This window comes from Epinephelus lanceolatus, chromosome 1 (assembly GCF_041903045.1).
Source record: "Epinephelus lanceolatus isolate andai-2023 chromosome 1, ASM4190304v1, whole genome shotgun sequence".
Taxonomy (NCBI): domain Eukaryota; kingdom Metazoa; phylum Chordata; class Actinopteri; order Perciformes; family Serranidae; genus Epinephelus; species Epinephelus lanceolatus.
Genome location: NC_135734.1, coordinates 30,783,203 through 30,801,868, shown reverse-complemented (window position 1 = coordinate 30,801,868; position 18,666 = coordinate 30,783,203). Strand labels below are relative to the sequence as shown.

Here is an 18,666-nt window from a genome sequence, read left to right as displayed (position 1 = left end):
TGGAACATGAGAGGTTGAAAGTAAATGGTGCTGATAAATTTTACTTCATGCAACGCTAACAGTATATCATGACTAAAAAAGTATGAGATAAATATAAAAATGGTTTAAAAAGAAAACGTTGGTTGTTTGCTGATAGGATGTAAAAGGTCCAATGTAGAAAGAGACAACTTGCCTGCAGCTAAAACAGTGAAGACAGAGAGGTCATGTCTGTTATTGTTATATGGGCTTTGGGGGACTTCAGATGCAGTTTACACTTTTCAAATTTAAATTTAAAAGTTAATCATTAAAAAGCAGATATCAGAATTACAGATTTTAAAGTCACACTTTGTAGGTAGGTTTTGTGAGTTTAGTAGCCCACAATGAAACACATAACTAACTAACTAAATAAATAAATAAATAACTTAAATGAATAAATAAATTGATAAGTAAATAAATGCAACAAAATTTCCCACCAGAAAGTTCAGTCCAGACATAGTGGAGAAAACTCCTTTAAACCATATTATAGAGAAAAACAAAAACCTGCAGGGTTTGAACGGCCGCTAAGACCTATGACCACAGTATATATAAGAGTGGTAGAAATTAGAGTGGAGTGTGGTATCAAGGGATTGCTGGAGAAAGGAAACAAAAGTGGAAGTGAGATGGGAAAAGGGTTTTATTCGAATGGAAACAGGTAAGCTGCAATATCCAAAAGAATATAAACCATCTTCATCATCCCAAGCAGAATTCAATCATATAGAGGCCATACATTATGCCCATTATGTTTAAGAAACCACTTGAAAAGAAAGTTGTAATTAATAATTGATAGTGAATGATTCTGCTTTTCATCGGTGTGAATTTGTTTTATATTATTTAGGCAGAGGTCATTGAGGCTTTCTCTATCTCCCTCTGGACATTCATTGTAAGTTAATAAGTTAGTTAATTTAATTTATTTTAATTTAAATTAATTTCATTTCATTTTGTTTAATTTAATTTAATTTAATTTAATTTAATTTAATTTTAGTTTAGTTTAGTTTATTTATTTTTATTTGTATTTATTTGTATCTATTTGTATTTATTTTTATTTTATTTTATTTCATCTTTTTGCATGTGATTTTATCCTATATACAAAGTCAAAAACTACTTGCCTAAATGAAATGATGTTGCACACACCTCAGTACAGCAGGAGGCGCTGTGCACCACCTACATCGTTTTGTAGACCAGCAACAAAAGTGAAGAAGAAGAAATCCCGGAAGCACGCGGTATCCAAGTGGGGTCGCTTCAACTCAGTTCGACTGGATATTTACAGTTTTCTTTTGTTTTAGTCTCCAGCTATAATCACTGACATTTCAACGCCCTGTGTTGTTTGCTCACGTGCAGCAAACACGTTTAATTTCCATCATGGTTCGAGCGAAAAGGTGAGTTTAGCGAAAGTTAGCAAACAAAGTCTGCACGTTTGTATGTGTTAATGTGATGCTAACGTTAAATATAGCCTCCATTTACTGTTTCCCAACGGTCATTAACAGTTAAAGTGACGTGTTGTGGAAACTGTTTGGTAATTTAAAAGTCTAATAAGTTGTTAGCCCTAAATCATGGAGCCTCACATTGTCCATCAGGACCAACAGGAAGTTAACAGATGTTCAAACATCCTCTGCAGGCTCAGAGCAGAGATTTAAACACAGTCAAGTCTCCTGTTTTTATTGCTCAGGGCTGTGAAGATACAAAGGCCCAAGAAGACACAGCGATATGATGAAGATGACCCTGAAGCCTACAAGAACATGCCTGTACCTGATAAGGTAACTCTGTCACTGCTGGCTGCAGTGTTGTCTGCCTGACTGAACGTATGTGGTTTATAACACTGATAGAAAGACCTATTACAGCCTGTATGTGTGCTGCTGACACGTGCAATATGCTGCTGATTATAATAGAGATGCATAAAATAAATGTGTTTGTTTTGTTACTATAATATTACACACAAGAGGAAGGGGAAAACATCTACTGACATTACATGTATTATGTTGTATGCATCCAACTAGGACCGGGCTATCATTAATTCATTCATTTTCCGTAACTACGTATCATGTTAGGGGTTGTTGGGGGGCTGGAGCCTATCCCAGCTGACACTGGGCAAGTTGGGGTACACCCTGGACAGGTCACCAGACTATCACAGGGCTGACACATAGAGACAGACAACCATTCATGCCCATATTCACACTTACAGGCAATTTAGAGTCTGTGTTTGGGAGGAAGCCAGAGTACCTGCAGAAAACCCACGCTGATACAGGGAAAACATGCAGACTCCACACACAAGGGCTCCCCAAGCCCGGGTTTTGAACCCCAGGAACCCTCTTGCTGTGAGGCAACAATACTAAGCACTGCACCACTGTGCTGCCTGGGACTGAGTGATAACTTTGTATTGTATCGATATCTTAATATGAGACTACACATCATCTTAGATTTTGGATATCATAATATCACAAGTCATATCTTTCCCTAGTTTTAAAGGCTGCATTACAGTAAATAGCATTACAGTGTTGACATGCTATTGATATCAAGGTTTTGGGGGGAAAAATGTGATATTGGATTTTCTCCATATCGCCCAGCCTTACATTATCTAACAGATGTTGATTATTTTAAGTGGTGCCCAGAAAAAAAAAAAGCACTGATGCCATTTTTATCACTATTATTATTTTTGCACACCCTTCTTTTTGTGCACAGATGTTCTGAATAGATTGACGTTTTTTGGTATTGATATCAGCCTGTGAACCTTTTTTGTGGCTGTCCAGCTTTGTTGAATTGGTGTCAGGTACTTCCTCTGCCATCCTCTCTTTCCTTACCTTCTAGACAGTATTATCCCGCCTGTACGTCAGGTGCACCTGCTTTGTTTTGGCTGTTGGCTCTGGTATACCTAATAAATCTAAGCTAGAGGTGTGTGGTATGATGTCTAAGGGAAGAAAGTGGTAATTTGGAAATTAAGGCCGAACATGTGAAAGTCAAAACCTATAAATAATAAGGAGAAAAACAACGACTGGCCAGCTCAGTCAGTGTAAATGTCCACAGAATTTTTGGACTGCCTGCCTGTGCTGTGGACTTTTACACTGCGTGAGCTGGCCAGTGATTACTTTGGATCTTTATGTGACTATTTGCCCCATCCTTGAAGAGCGCCTGAATTTTTACAACTAACTACATCATCCCATAACCCAGTGCAGCACTCCTTATTTTTTCCTCACTACAAATAATAGGTTCAGAAATTTTGACCACTTTTCTCTAATAGTTACTTTCCTATGATAACCACAATCTGATGATCTGTAATCTCATATATCAGATACGCTGCTCTCACCCATCAACAAACTGTCACCACATCGACTCTGCTTCGGTGGTTGTTATTTTCAACATGTCTCCTCTCTTCTTTTCAGAAATCGTCACAGTACACAAAGGACAAAATCGATGAGTTTCACGATGAGAAGATTGCAGTAAGTTAACCTCATTAGTGGTTCTGTTGTAGGTGTGTGTCGGTGTTTTTATGTCCTCCTAACTTGTATTTGCTGCGGTCACTTTGTCACAGAAACTTCTCGCCAGCGGTGTTCAGATGGAGAGCGACGACGAGGAACTGGATGATGAGGTGATGGCTTATGGGTTTGTTTGGAGTTAACTCCAGAAAATTAACGCAGTTCAACAAGAAATTCAAGCTCATCTGATTTTCACAGGAGGAAGTGATGGCCCTGGATGATTCGGAGTCAGAGGATGATGATGAGGTGGAGGAGGAAGAAGAGGAGGGAGAGGAGGGGACAGACATGGAGAGTGATCTCGAGGGGAAAAAAGAAGAAGGTAAACATGAAACCATCAGCTAATGCCCAGGATGTGGTCACGGTCATATCAGCCTGTTGAGCTGTATTTGTTATTTATCTTCCTCAGATCTTCCTAATGAGATGGCGTGGGGAAAGAAGAAGAAGATGTTCTATGACTCGGACTATGTGACCGCAAGTAAGCATCATTTATCTCCAGCAGAATTATTCAGGCAGCTCATGATAGTTTTGTTGTCTGCGTGGCCAATGTTCACTTATGCAACTATTTATTTGTGTTATTAAAGAGGGGAAATCTCAAGAAGAGCTGGAAGCTGAGGAACAAGAAGAAGAAGAAGAAGCTAAAAATATCCAGAATCGTTTGGCTGCTAATCTGAGCGAGGAGGATTATGATTTAAACTTTTTCCAGGTATTTTGTTATTGTGAATCTCTCCTGCACACCTGCAGTTATTCCACACGTGTTGATAAAAAGTGTTTTTTTGTTTATTTTTGGTATTTTTATGTGTCTAAATGAAGGAATTTGCTGTGGAGGAGAAGGAGGAAAACAAGACTGAGCAGAAAGAGGAGAGGATTGTGAAAGACCTGCAGCAGATGTCCCAGAAGGAGAAAATGAAACTATTGAAAAAGGAGTCACCGGAGCTGCTCGAGCTTATTCAGGACTTCAAGGCAAAGGTAAAACACTGTCATGCAACCAAAACACATGTAAAACAGTGTCAGTGTTTAATAAGTCAAAAGATATTTGCTTAGTTAGCACAGACCAAAATCTAATTAATGTGAATTGTTTTTGTTCCTGCATGATGTGTGTAGCTTAAAGAACTGAAGGATGAGCTGCAGCCCCTCGTACAGATGGTGAAGGACGGAAAGATCCCACCAGGAAAGGTGAGCACATTTAGTTTCATTTATAGCTGTGCATTTGTCAACCGACTTTGAATTTTAAAGCATCTATAATCGATATTTTTGGACTAACAAGGCATCAACTGAAAATGTGAAAACAAAGTAATTGCGGAGGTTCTCTCTGATCTTAATCCAATGACAATCTGCTGTTTCCGTAATCTGACATGTAAAAATTCCACTGCGAATTACCTGTCATATTTGCCAAACAGAGGTCAAGTGATAATATTAGTCCAGTGCAAATCTGCATCACCTTATTCAGAGTCATATTAAGTCTTTTTTGTTGTCTCTGTGCCTCATGTCGGCCTCGCTCCTGGTCGAGATTATGAAGGCTGTGTTGTCAATTATAAAGGGACTAAAGTTTTGACAGCATTTTGGGGGCAGGAGGCTCATCTCACTTTACAACATCAACACCCATTCATAGAAAGAGCAAGCTCAAATCCATCAGAAGAGAGAAATCTTGAATGATGATGAGATGGACGACGTCACAATATGTGGCAGAATTGGTTGTGTTTGTTTAACCGTTTGAAAGCTGGAGCGACATCGCTTTTTTTATGCTGCTTTCAAACACCTTTGGTGCAAGTATTTAAACTTTTGAACCCTGAGCGAATTGGTGTGATTTCTTTCACAAACATAGGAAAAAAAAGGCACTGAGCAACTTGGTAAGAAATGTCTCACAAATTGCAAAAAAGTAAAAGTATATATATAAAAAAAAATAGGGAAACACCTATATTTATAATTATTACTATTACATTTTAAAATGATGCTTCAGAATTTCTGAAAAAATTTCAAGCACTTTTTCCAGCTATTTATTTGTTTTCAACTTTTTTGTGTCTTTTTTTTCACATTTTTTTTTTTACTTTACTAATTTTCTTGTTTTTTGCAATTTTTTGTGGTCATTTTAACACTTTAAATCACTGCTAGTTTTGCTGTGTAGTGTTTCTGTTTTGCGTAGAGTGGAGTCACAAATGGCTGTGCACATCATAACCAGGGGATAGTGTCAGTATATTTGGGTAAATCACAGACTTTGTTTATCTTTTGTGAATCCACAGAGCAAAACACAGACATTGGAACATAATTTCTGAATCACATGAAGTCCCCTCGTAATACTAGTCCTGTGTAAATAGGACATTTAAGCATCAGCAACATAACTAAATTGTATTGTATGATGTATCATGTATAGCCTGTTTATAATCAGAGCTAAATTATCATTCCCATAACCTGCTTAACCTGATACTGTATGAATATTCACACTGAAATCTGCCATGGCCGTGGTTAGGTTCTTAAAATGACTGTAATCGCATCAACAGTTAGATTGATCATTATTTTTCTTATTTTGAAATTAAATGGTGACTGTAAGATTTATTCATTATTATTATTATTATAGGGGAGAAATGTGATGTTTGTTGTTGTGACGTAAGCTTGCAGTTTGGATGTGTGTTTGAGTACCAAGAAACATATTAATGATATCAATCAAATATGTGAGACTGAATACTTTTCATCCTGTTTTCCAAAGGGTGCCGACTACCTCAAGACAAAACAGCAGCTATATCTCAAGTAAGTTGTATTAAATTATAAGTGCATGCTGCAGATTCACATCACAGTCCTTTAAATGAATGACTAATATTTTCTTCCCTGCCACAGTTACTGCACGAACATCAGTTTCTACTTGGTGCTGAAAGCAAAACGGATCCCTGTTCATAACCACCCAGTGATTGAAAGGCTGCTCACCTACAGAAACGTGAGTCCACACACTGACATTAACACCTGCTGCCAGTTGAACGCACAGTATTAGTGATGTATTTTCACCCCGTGTGTCAAGAAAACTGCACATACAGAGTTTTTATTTTGGATGGCATGTTTCCCACACAAAGACTTTACTTGGACAGGGTGTTCAGCAAGATTCGAACAAGGTGCTTTAAGTACTTGAATTTGTCATTTAGAAATCTAAGTACCAGAAGTCCTTGAAAAAGTACTTGATTGAGTGGAGAACACAATGATAAATTATTTTATGAAACGTTTTACATTCAGTAAATGTTTTAAACTAGGAAGCCAAGAACGGCGGTGCTTGATATTATTTCCTAATTCTGTATGAGCTCAGCATATGAATGGGTTGGTTAACACCAATAACTAGTCAGCGCTAGGATGTTTGGCTAGCCTGCAGAACACTCACACCAGAGAAGCATCAGCTGTTAGCACAAATTTTGAGCTGTAATGCGGCAGTAAATAAGCAGCCGTGTGTGTCTGACTGTGGAGGGTGGAGCTGTTGAATGGATTATTTAGTTTGTTGCTTGTGGGGATGGAGGGACGACCACACTGTGCTCTGAGCTCTGTATAGTTTCCTGCTATTTTGTCCTTTGCCAATCACATGCCTGAATAATTTAATTAATAGTAAGTTCACTTGAGTAGCATAGTTGCTCCATTTTACAAATACTTTGCTGAAAACAAAAATGAAAGCTTGAAAAAGCACTCGAATTTGAACTGATCCTGTCTGTTTCATATCTGTGGGAAACACTGGTCATACTGGTTTTGATACTGCTACTGTATGATGTGTGATAATGGCAGCAATATCTGGCTGCGCTGGCACATCACATTAGTTACAACACTGTCTGACTGTCTGTTCAATCCCTGCCTGCAGCTCATCAATGAACTCGGTTCAGTAGATGCTCGTCTTGCACCTCAGCTTCGCCAGCTACTAGCTGGTGAGGAGAAGGATGAGACCACCAGCAGATCAGCAGTGGGCAAAAAGACCAGAGTGTCCAGTAAAAAGGAAAAGGTGAGATTCATGTTGATTTTTTTGTCCTCCATACACAGATGTCACTTTGAATCTGTTGCTGACGTGTTAATATGGAACTTGAATAGTGATGAGTGCATGCTGTTTGCAGGATTCTGAGGAAACTCTGCCTGAGGTCGAGGAGGATTCAGACTCCGACCTGGACGAGGAGGCGGCTCTGCGTTTCTACAGAGAGGTGGAGCAGCGGTCCAAACTGAAAAGAAAGGGCAACGAGCCAGAGGCTGAAGAGTAAGTATGGTCTGAGTCTTTAAAATGGAAGTTCGGACAAAATCAAGAGGGGATTTGATAAATGTCAATTTGTCGCAGGTTGGAGGAGGCTGAAGATGAGGAGGAGGATCCCGATGCTAAGAGAGGAATCACTTACCAGGTACAGAGTTACAACCACTCACACACTGAAATATTAGTGTTTACAGTCAGATGCTCTGAACCAGACAAACTCTTATTACTTATTAACAGAACACCATCAGATCAGGTGATTATGAACATTTACTGGCAATTGAATGGATCCTCACAAGGATTATGTGGACATATAGGCAAGATATACAACTGGAAGGTGTTGGTTTTTATGCTGGATGAACCTGAATTGATAATTTTATGCACGGTTACATTATACAAACAAAGTTAAATTTTTAAGTTGGTCTCAGGGGCCGCACACATGGTGCGTTTTCTTTGCCTTCAAATTAGTTGTTTGCAGTGTAGATGATGCTCATCGCAGCTCGCACGTACTCCCGATCGCCTGTTTTTTAGGGCGCAAGGGCTGCACCCGGTTCAACTTCTGGAACACAGCAGCACACACACATGTGATGAGGAACAGCCAATCACAGCTGGCAGAAATCTTTCCCTCCTTCTATAAATATCAGTCTGTGGTAAATATGGAGGAGAAGTTTATTATTTTAGTGCAGGGCTATCCACAGCTTTACATCTGTCCCACAACCAATATTCGACGCCTACACACTTAAAAAACAGCACCTGGAAGATGATCAGCTCTGCACTCAGGATTTCATGTAGGTAGGCTGTTATGGTTTCTCAGCAACTTTAGACGCAACCTGCCTCTGCGCTCTTGAAAGCTGGCATAGAATAGGGAAAAGAGTTGCACATAGCACCCGACCTCGTGTTTTCCAGGCAGTCAAAGACATGGAATGTGTACAGCCCCTTAAAGCAGCGAAGGTCTTCTCTGTATGTGGACTATTTTATTCCCACACTTAGGTAGACAAATCTCAAAGTGGGTAAAAAATGTATTGTATGTTTTATAGTTTTTTTTTTTTGGTCATATAAGCTACAGGAAAGCAACAAGTAAAACAGAGCAAGCTTACGAAACTGTATTTTTTCAATACATTTCAACAAATGGTGCCTTTCACACTAGGGCTAGGTAAGGTAATTAATTGAATTTAATTTTCAATTCTGATTTTGGCTTCCTACAATTTTAAAAACAATGTAAGTGAGATAAAAAAAATAATGGGAATTCTGTTTTGCAGTGATGCTCTGGTTTTGTCTTGTATTATAAATCCAGGACGCCCCGTTTCTTTCACAGCAGTGTGCTCAACTTTGTGACTTTCTCGCTAGATTTAGCAACTTTTCAGACCCTCTCGGTGATTTTATTTATAAAAAGTGAGCAATGACTCATTCAGACCATCATGGAAAAAGTGAGAAATATATTCAAATATATTATAATCCATTCCCCTGCATGCTGCTCTGAATAATTGCAGGCCATGGCTCTTCTGCCAACAGTGCGGGGTCTCGCCCTCTCCTCTTGTGCCACATTTATATATTATGAATTATAGGGGTGCTGCTGAATAGTTGACTATTCAACGACTCGATCTCATAGTTGAATCATCGCAGTTGCATCTGTCTGTGCTTAATGTATGATTTTTCATAGAATTGCTTTGTTTCTCTTTTCACATTTGCATCTCTCTTGATCAATCTCCTTCAATCCCTTTCAGTGCTGTGGTCAACACCACTGACGCACATACACACACCTACACATGCACCCCTGACACACAACAAAAAGCACTAGATGGAACACCTCATAGATCATTTTCATGGCAGACAATTTGACATGTCATAGTAGGTGAAGCACCGACGTATTTAACTACATTGATGATGGCTGCTTTCAACATAGGGGAGGCCCTGAATTTGCATATGCTGACTCACTTGAATAGCTAATGGGACACTTAATGAAACTGAGCCATCGTGACTCTTGTTTATTTCACCAGTGCTTTTCCTGCTGTGACAAGTCAAAATGTCTGCTGTGAAAAAGGTTGATGAGAAAATAAGTTCTTATGCAAAGTCAAGAAGACAAAGTGTTTATTTGGGTGTTTCAGCTCTTTTGTCTGCTGCGGAAAAAATAAACTAATGTCGCAAATGAGAATATGGATCAATGAGCAAAAAAAAAAAAAACAGTTGATGGTAGGCGAGACTTTACGAATCAGATCAACTGTAAATTCTTGGTGAGGGACACCCCTAATACATTATTTATGTCATCTATGTAACTTTTTTTTACATTTTTTATTTTTTCATTTTTCAGTTGAATTATATTCAAAATTCAAGAAAATCCACTGTTAAAAATACATAAAAGTTCAATAAATGCGTGCTTTCAAAGTCAAAGAGTCAGCTTGTCAAAAAGTAGTGATCTCAGCATTGACTGCAATAATCAGGATTGTGATTTTTGTTGTAATCGAGCAGCCCTATCTCACACTGTACTCACGCCATGCATTCCACATTAATCTTTGTCATGTCTGTACAGTTTTTCTAATTTAGCATCTCTGCCTATTCCACAGATGGCCAAAAACAAAGGGCTCACACCAAAGAGGAAGAAAATTGATCGTAATCCCAGAGTCAAGCACAGAGAGAAGTTCAGACGGGCCAAAATCCGCAGAAAGGGCCAGGTGTGTATCCCATACATTCATCTTTATTACACTGCTGAAATGCATCATGACGCTCCCGGGGACTGTCTGTGGGCTCAATCAAGAGCATATGAAGGTATGTCAAACAGGTTTCCAAAACCAATATTGACACTGCTGTTCCTATACACCAGGTGCATGAGGTTCGTCGGGAGGAGAAGAGATACAGTGGTGAGCGGTCTGGTATTCGTGCTGGTGTCAAGAAGAGCGTCAAACTTAAGTAACCACGCAGGAGTCCAAAGTGTGCTGCCAGGTGTAGCTGTGAGGTTGAAAAAATACCAATCGACTCTACTTGTAATTGTTTATTGTAGGTGTGTAATAAAGCATATCGCTGATTATTCAACTGTCAGTCACTGTTGTAGAAAAGACATGGAAATGTTTTATTGTTGTGGATCATTGCACAGTCTGAATAAACATTTGATAAACCTCCAGTAACTTATAGTCCCTGTACAGAGACACCGCTAAAAGCTCAGAGGCCCACTGTTTACAGGACAAGGGAAGGCATGACGTGTTTATGGTTACAGTTATTACTAAGGTTATGCAACATACTGAATATACAGTAACTTTTCAGCACAACAGGTGAGTATGAATTTAAGCCAAGCTCAGGATCAGGTAAGAACACAGACACAACTTCACAGCTGCGTCACTGACTCAGACATGCTGTGTACACGATGACTGTCAAACCCCTTGTTGAGTTATGAACTTGTCGTGTGCTGACGTCAGGTTGCTCACTATCCTGTCCTCGATCTCCACCTCATTCTTCACATCCTCCTCTGTGAGGATCAGCTCAGCCTGAGTCTCAGGGGTCACCACCACCACATAACCCCGCCTAGAGTCCAGCACGTTGGCCACCACCGCCTGGTGCCTGTAGGTGTCCAGAGCCCGTCGAGCTTTGTCCAGCAGGATGGCTGCGTCTGTCTCCAGCTTAAAGGATATGACAAAAGCCTGAGGTGCCCAGTCCTTCACCAGCGGGGACAGTATCTTGGGGACCATGTTCATGCTGAGCTGAAGGGGAGGAAAAAGAGATTATAGCTGAGTTGAGGTGGTGCATTTTGAGGGGGGAAAAGGACGACGACAAATGACAAATACAGTAGGGTCCATTAGTAAAATACGCCCGGATCATAACTACCTTAACCTACCTTAACCTACAACAAAGTGATTTTTAGAAATGATGTATCTTGAACCCACACAGCACGATGCCTCAGTAGGCATTAGCACGTTCATTTTGCATCACCCAAGCCTCAAACTCAACCTTAGACACGGAGAGCAACATAGACATAGATGGGCGTCACACTATGACTATGACACTAGCAGGGTTCCATATAAAGGCAGATACAAAACTAGTGTCAAAATTCAGTGAACAAGACAATTTTCTGAGAATTCTTGTACTTCACCTAGACAACAGAGAGATGTCTGTAGTGTATTTTTTACAAAAACTGCTTCATCAGTGACAAACTGATGTTTTAAAATGCTCTTATTTCCATTGACTGCAATAGTTTACATGAGGACAGAATTCAAAATACTGTCAAAAATTCCATTTTTGAGATACAATAGTTAAGTCTTTGAACAGAAAATCTTGCACACTGCTCAGCTTCACAATTTATTAGTAAGAGTGTTGTAGTAATTAGTACTAATAAATTGTGAAGCTGAGCAGTGTTCAGGATTTTCTTTTCAAAGACTCAAGTGACATTTTCCAATGCACCTGCATCTGAGATAATTGGATGTGCCAATACCTCTCTTCAAACAGATAAAATTCTTAAATTCATCACACTGAAGTGGCTGGACTGTTTACGGAGGACAGTCTTAAGATGCTGTGTAGCGATTTTGTTGTCGTTTGAGCAAAAAATATGGGAGATAGGTTTAATTCCAGGTGTATAACAATTTCTGCTCATTTGTGCACATTTTAGTGACAGTTGGCAAAGTCATAACACGTACAACTCTCTTGTTATGAGTTTTCAGTGTTTTAAACTTAAGGTGGTTGCTGTATCACATCATCAGGACTATTAGCCCCAAATTTTTGTTGAGGAAACTTAAAAACTGGATCTATGTGCGAATTTAGGTTTTGTTTATTTCCATGCATGATCGGGCAGATTTCATGGTAGGAAGAAGAACTAGAACATTGGGAAAAACAATTAAGGTAAAGTAAGGTAAAACTTTAATGTCCCTGAGGGGCAATCTGGAATACAGACAAAAGTCATAAGTAAACTAAAAGAGAAAGTACAATATTTAACACAGAGAATCCAGAATCACACACTGTCGGGGTAAATCATGGACAATTAGTGGTCACTGCTGGTTAAGATAAGTGATAGCAGACGGAACAAAGAATGATCTGTACCGCTTAGTGCTACATTTAGGGAGGCAAAACCTCCGCCCTTAATTACATTGAATTCTCAAAGGTTATGAGTCTGCAGCTATGCTAGCAGCTCTTCAAGGCTGCACTTAAGCACAGCGGTGCTTACAGCTACATGGACAGACCGACAGACCATTCCTGCTTGCAAGGCTAGAAACAAACAAAGAAATCTTACATGTACATTTGCTAGAATTTTGTAATGTTTTACTCACTTGAAGAGGTCCATTGGAAGACTGGATTTTGTGTTCAGGCATCTCAGATGCTGGGATGTAGAAGTCGGACACAGCTGCAGCCAAATAAAACATGGCCTTGGATCCTAAGTGCAGAATCAACATTTAAGGAGTTATTAATATTAACAGTCACAAATTCAACCTGTAAATAGTTGTTGATCTGTACCTATTGTGCTGAGTGCCTGTGCTGCTGCTTTGAGTAGATGCAGATACTCTGACAGAGTGTTGAACTCAATGGGCAGGAGAAGTTCGCCTTCTTTCACTTCCTGGTATCGCCTCAATGCTTTGGCAATGTTGGGAAGTACCTGCTGGTTAACCACCACTTCACAGGAGTTACTGGATGCCCCTTCTCCGTCTTTAAAATTCAGGGCATCCAGCATGTTAATGGTTGAGAACATGCGTGTGTAGGGGTAGAGGGAGCGATGCCTGTGGAGGAAAATGACGGCGTAGCCTGAGTCTATGAAATACTCTGCTGAGGAGGCTCCTCGTCTGCCGCTGCTGAAGTTATCGAGGAAGCGAACGGTGCGGGACTCAAGGGGAACTTTGGTGCCTCCTGATGTGATGAGTACCACCCTGCGACCCGCTGCAGCGTGATGCTTGGCGAAAGCAGCCATCTTCTCTTTGACCTCCTCGACATGGGAGGGAACGGCAAATTCTTCCGCTAACTTCCCATCAATGGAAGATATTCTGGGTTCAGCCATCACCTGAAGAGACACAGAGGATTCAGTTTAGCAGAATAGTGATACGACAGTCAGAATGTGAAGTCTGTGTTTAATGGGGAACCTTTGCATATCAGCCTGTCTGTTAACAAGTTGTATAATATCTTTTGTGGGTCTAGAGGGAGCTCTCTAAAGTTTGAGAAAATAACTTGATGATGTAATACGGGATGTACAGCACAAAATCAGATACAGCTGCAGCCAAGTAAAACACAGCATTCAATCCTAAGTGCATAATATACACTGGAGTACATTTGACAAGCAATATACTCAGCTTGGGCTCAGAGACCACATATTTTTCACAGAAAGTGTGAGAAACAAACTGGGGGCATTAAGAGACATGGACATTTACCAGGCAGCAAGTGTCTAATACAAGACCACTGAGTTGCATGATGGGAATTGCCTAGAGGGTCCAGATATTTTGGTCTCTACGGTATCGAACTTTGCTGCTTTTTAAAATTCCATCTTCTGTATGTCCCCAAACTTTATTAAAGTGCATTCGTAAACCACTAAAGTAGTACTTGAATCAAGTCAACTGGGCCAAGACAATGCAATGCAGGTATCAAGGTTTCTGCATGAACTGTATATTGACTATTAAGTAAAATGATATTGCAGCATATAAATTAAATTAATTATATTGGAGGTTATTTAGAAGCAGTGATTCCAGAGTTTGTCCAACCAGATTGTGCTGACAAGCAGGGCATGAAATTAACAAAATATTTTGGGGGCAATTTTGGCCCCCACGGTCTAAAAAATGGAGGCATTTTCAAAATGTTTGGGGGCCATCAAAAAATTGAAAGATATGTTCTAATAATAAGCACATGAAAAGCAAAACCAACTAAGATAGTGTCTTCAGCAGAAACCACTATAAATGAAATAAATAATGGGTTACATAAAGTTATGGTTGCAAAATATCACTCAGATTTCCTATAATTCAACCAGTTTAAATGTGATGATTTAACCATTAATCTACTGATAGCAGTACTAATGTTTCACCACATTACAGTTACTTTTACTGTTAAAAAGGCCACATTACTATAAATTTCTTAGCTGCAATCCTGGAAGTAAGTTAATTTAAAATTTAACATTCATTCTACCTTAATTTTTCATTAATTTGTCATTGTGTAGACACAGATCACTCAAGAAATGGTTAATTTATACTTATGGTACAGCAAAGCCCCCTCCCCTTCTCTGTCAGATTACTCTCACGTAATCAGTGCAATCTCGTTGATTATGTCTGCAAAATGAGTTGTAGACGTGACGGTAAATTAATTTAATAAAAATAAAATTATACTTCTCATACTAATTATACTACTAATGTCAGATTGTAATTACTGTTAAAAATATAAATACATATAGCTGTTTCGAAAACTTGGGGGCAATTTTGGCCCCCGGAACATGGCTTTTGGGGGCATTCTTGGATAAATTGTGGGCCAAATGGCCCGTGGCCCTTAATAATTTCTGACACTGCTGGCAAGTTTATTTTATCTTTTGGCCTCAAAGTGATTAGATTAATTGATTAGTTGTCAACTATTAAATTAACTGCCGACTGATTTGATGATTGATTAATTGGTTTGGTTCATATCACTCCTGTTCTCCAGCAGAATTTTAAGATTCTCACCTTTAAAGGCCCTCCATAATCAAGCCCCTTCCTACCTGTCTGAACTCCATATCTACACACACTCCCGTACTCTTAGATTCTCTTCTGCAATCCATCTCACATCACCATCTGCTTGCTTGGCTACCATGGGCTCTAGAGCCTACAGCCTCTGGAACTCTCTCCCTCATGACATTTGCAATACTGACTCCCTTTCTACTTTCAAATCCCATCTGAAAACACACCTCTTCAAGCTGGCTTATTCAGTCCGATTAAATGGTGACACACATATGGTGATATGCACTGTATGATGATGATTTTTTTAAAACTTTTATTGTATATTATGTAATTGTTTGATTGTATGATCTATGGATACACTGCTACTTGTTTTTTTAAAGTGTATCTTGTGAGCTGACCTTGAGTGCTTTGAAAGGTGCCTTTGAATAAAATGCATTATAATATTATTATCAACTGGTTTCAGTATTTTTTTTATAAATAAAAAAATCAAAATTCTCTGATTCCAGCTCCATAAATGTGAATATTTTCTGGTTTCTTTACTCCTCTGTGTCAGTAAACTGATTATATTTGGGTTGTGGGCAAAACAAGACATTTGAGGGTGTCATTCTGGGCTCTGGGAAACACCCATCAAAACATTTCATCATTTTAAGGACCAAACAACTAATCAATTAATCGAGAAAATAATCAACAATAAAAAGTAATGGTTAGTGTCAGCCCTAGTGCATACACATTTATACATGTAGCTAAAACTAATGCAGCCTAATTCAACAATTATGATGTAGGCTATGTTATAATGTTAAGTTAGAGAGTTTTTGGTACAACTTTATGGACATTTGAGAAGCTGTAGATTATGGTGCAGATGTTTAACTGTACTGAGACGTGTTTTTAACATGTTTGTACACCATTTCTGTTGGTAACAATAGTCATCAAAGTGGAGACAGGATAACACAACAGACAGAGAAACTGCAACCCCAAACACCACAAAGTTGAATGAACACAAAAACAGTCACAACAACTGAACAATAACTGAATATTATAAACACAGGCTCTCAAATTACTTCACAGGATCTTATTAATCTTTACAGTAATATGGGATTAATACAGGCTACCCTAATATAAACCTTAACCTCACAGTCACTGAACTTCACAGTTGAACTTTGACCTTAAAATTTACGCAATAAATGTCTTTTGTTGGCGACTGATTCACTGCAGGAAACCCAGCCTCTTTAGATAATTGTGTCAAGGACAAAATATGATGGACTGCTTTCTCGATTTACCCTCAAATGTTCAGTAATAAAAGGTTAGAAGAAGAGGAGGAGCAGGAGAGTCCTCATATACACGGTACAGCACGTCACGTTACCTGCTATTAGATAATGATTTATCGCCGTGACAACAGCCTGAATGACACAAAAACAACCCTTGTTTTATGACAATAGTTTAATAAATGTCAGAAACCTCTTACTTGAGATTCCGCCGTTGTTCTCAATCAGCTCCACAACAACTTCTTCACTTCCTGAAGGCAGTCAGCTGAATTCTTTGGTCTTTATTAATACAGAAGAAAACCGCCAGCGCCCCCCGCGGCGGTACGCGGTACTACATCCAACACCACTCATGGTATTTCTGAGTCAGGTGAAATAGTGTAGTGCGTCATTTACTTTTCTCACTTTCATATGAGGTGTGGGACTTTATCAACATTAGCATCACCAGTGGCGCACACAGACTCCCAGAGGGCACAGGGGGAATTTCTCTTAAAGGGGATCTTTTGGACTGGACTGTCCCACTGACTCAGCAAGTGTCATGACAAAGAAACAAGTGAAGTGAAGTGTTTGATATTGATCTGGAGAAGCTGGTGCTCATCAGATCTTCTCTATAATTTCCTCTGACTCTTGTCTTTTTGTGACTAGTGTAAGGAAGTTCTCATTTCTCAAATATGCTGGTTGGATCTTGTTGCAGGACGCGGTGAGTTTTGTAATCATATACTTTCTGATGGTACAAGTATATTTATTTATTTGAATCTCCTATGAAATTCATATCTTAAATTTAAGGTAGAAAAATAAAATGCAGTACTGGTGTTATTACTTGTTCCCGTAACCCCAATGGAAGACAACAAATAAGTAATTTAGAATATGGTGACTCATACACTTGTTTAATACATAATAATTGTAGGTCTAGTTGGTCGTCAAAATTGGAGTTGCAATTAAAATGAATCTGCAGCAGGTTGCTAAACATGTACTACAAATTTGACATCTTGGTCTGTTTTATTTGTTTGTTTGTTTTTTCAGTTATTATAAACCCTATATATGTATTTTTTTATTTTTATTTTAGATATGAGTTTGATAACTTGATGTGACATAAGTAACAACATTTCTCCCTCTGCAAAAACTGCAAGAAAGGACATTTTTAAATAATTTAATATGAAATAACTGCTTTGCTGAATTTAAAAAAACAAATTAGGGGAAGAATTATAGGCTAGTGTGAAAAAAACTCCATACAGGGGCTTATTGGAAATGCTGTAGTTTAAACAACTTTATGATTTTATAAACCTTTTTACATTTTGTGTCTGAGATGATGAGCATTAATGATGTCTATACAAAAACTCTAATTTTGTGTTTCAGTCTAAAGAGGCACCTTGAACAGAAGGGCAGAGTAATTATTACTATAAATGTTTTAATTTAAAATGACTGATCATTTTACAGACAGTCAGGATTTATTAACTGCAGTACCACTTATCGACCCACAAGTGTCGCTGTCGTCCTGCTGAATAGACGATCACATCACTTCAGCATTGCTGCTCTCATTGATACAAGTTTGATTTTGTTGATCATCAGATACGTTTGCGCACATTTTGTGCTACGTAGGATAAATTCACGTTTATAAAAGCGAACTGGCTTCTCTTTTACTAGCACAACCAGTGAAATAGATGATTTAAGAGGTGGTTCAAGTTATAATAAACCTATATCTGGAGTCTTGTGTTCAAGAGGCACTTTGTTTGTAATTGGAAAAAGTGCATCAAATCTAAAAATGGCCAAAAGTCAGTATAATACAAAATATCTACAATCCGATTATTAAATATTTTTAATCAAATGCATGGATAATAGGCCTATAGCAAATTATAAATAGAGTATTTAGTTTATAATCAACATAAAAAAAAATGATAAAAGCACATGAAAGAGGTGTGTCGGTTTTTACATTAAACATTTTTTCAGAGTCACTGTTTTCCACTAGATGCTTTTCTGACTGCCTATATTACAAGCCTACACATGGAAGCTTTAGGCCCTTGAGTACAATTAAAGGACCTATAGATAGTAAAACCACAGAGTGTTCTTCTAAGGCCTCAACAATTACATGTTTCAACACTTTATCATAAGAACTCCTAAAACAATTGGTTGGG

At 38.6% G+C, this 18,666-nt stretch overlaps 2 protein-coding genes across 3 annotated transcripts; one reads left to right on the top strand and one right to left on the bottom strand.

Annotated features, from left to right (window-relative positions):
* Window positions 1-1,209: 1,209 nt before the first annotated feature.
* utp3 (UTP3 small subunit processome component) lies at window positions 1,210-10,795 on the top strand. The gene is made up of 16 exons (XM_033627837.2): window positions 1,210-1,394; window positions 1,685-1,772; window positions 3,393-3,449; window positions 3,542-3,598; window positions 3,684-3,804; window positions 3,892-3,960; window positions 4,067-4,188; window positions 4,296-4,451; window positions 4,587-4,658; window positions 6,187-6,227; window positions 6,315-6,411; window positions 7,309-7,446; window positions 7,556-7,692; window positions 7,771-7,831; window positions 10,242-10,349; window positions 10,499-10,795. The coding sequence occupies exons 1-16, from the start codon at window positions 1,378-1,380 to the stop codon at window positions 10,586-10,588; spliced, it is 1,431 nt and encodes a 476-aa protein (XP_033483728.2). The 5' UTR covers window positions 1,210-1,377; the 3' UTR covers window positions 10,589-10,795.
* On the bottom strand, window positions 10,355-16,838 carry ppcs (phosphopantothenoylcysteine synthetase). 2 transcript variants are annotated; one of them, XM_033627838.2, is made up of 4 exons: window positions 16,738-16,838; window positions 13,111-13,648; window positions 12,927-13,030; window positions 10,355-11,369 (listed from the first exon to the last, which is right to left on the bottom strand). In XM_033627838.2, the coding sequence occupies exons 2-4, from the start codon at window positions 13,643-13,645 to the stop codon at window positions 11,043-11,045; spliced, it is 966 nt and encodes a 321-aa protein (XP_033483729.1). In that variant the 5' UTR covers window positions 13,646-13,648; window positions 16,738-16,838; the 3' UTR covers window positions 10,355-11,042. The 2 variants fall into 2 exon arrangements, with proteins under 2 accessions (XP_033483729.1, XP_033483730.1); XM_033627839.2 differs by having other exon boundaries at window positions 16,731-16,793.
* Between the last annotated feature and the right edge of the window lie 1,828 nt (window positions 16,839-18,666).

Coding starts and splice junctions, on each gene's coding strand:
- ppcs (XM_033627838.2), bottom strand. CDS start 13,645: ATGGCTGAACCCAGAATATCTTCCATTGATGGGAAGTTAGCGGAAGAA. Junction 13,031..13,110: donor ACAGGCACTCAGCACAATAG/GTACAGATCAAC, acceptor TTCTGCACTTAG/GATCCAAGGCCATGTTTTAT. Junction 11,370..12,926: donor CTTCCAATGGACCTCTTCAA/GTGAGTAAAACA, acceptor CCTCCCCTTCAG/CTCAGCATGAACATGGTCCC.
- utp3 (XM_033627837.2), top strand. Junction 3,961..4,066: donor CTCGGACTATGTGACCGCAA/GTAAGCATCATT, acceptor GTGTTATTAAAG/AGGGGAAATCTCAAGAAGAG. Junction 6,412..7,308: donor GGCTGCTCACCTACAGAAAC/GTGAGTCCACAC, acceptor CCCTGCCTGCAG/CTCATCAATGAACTCGGTTC.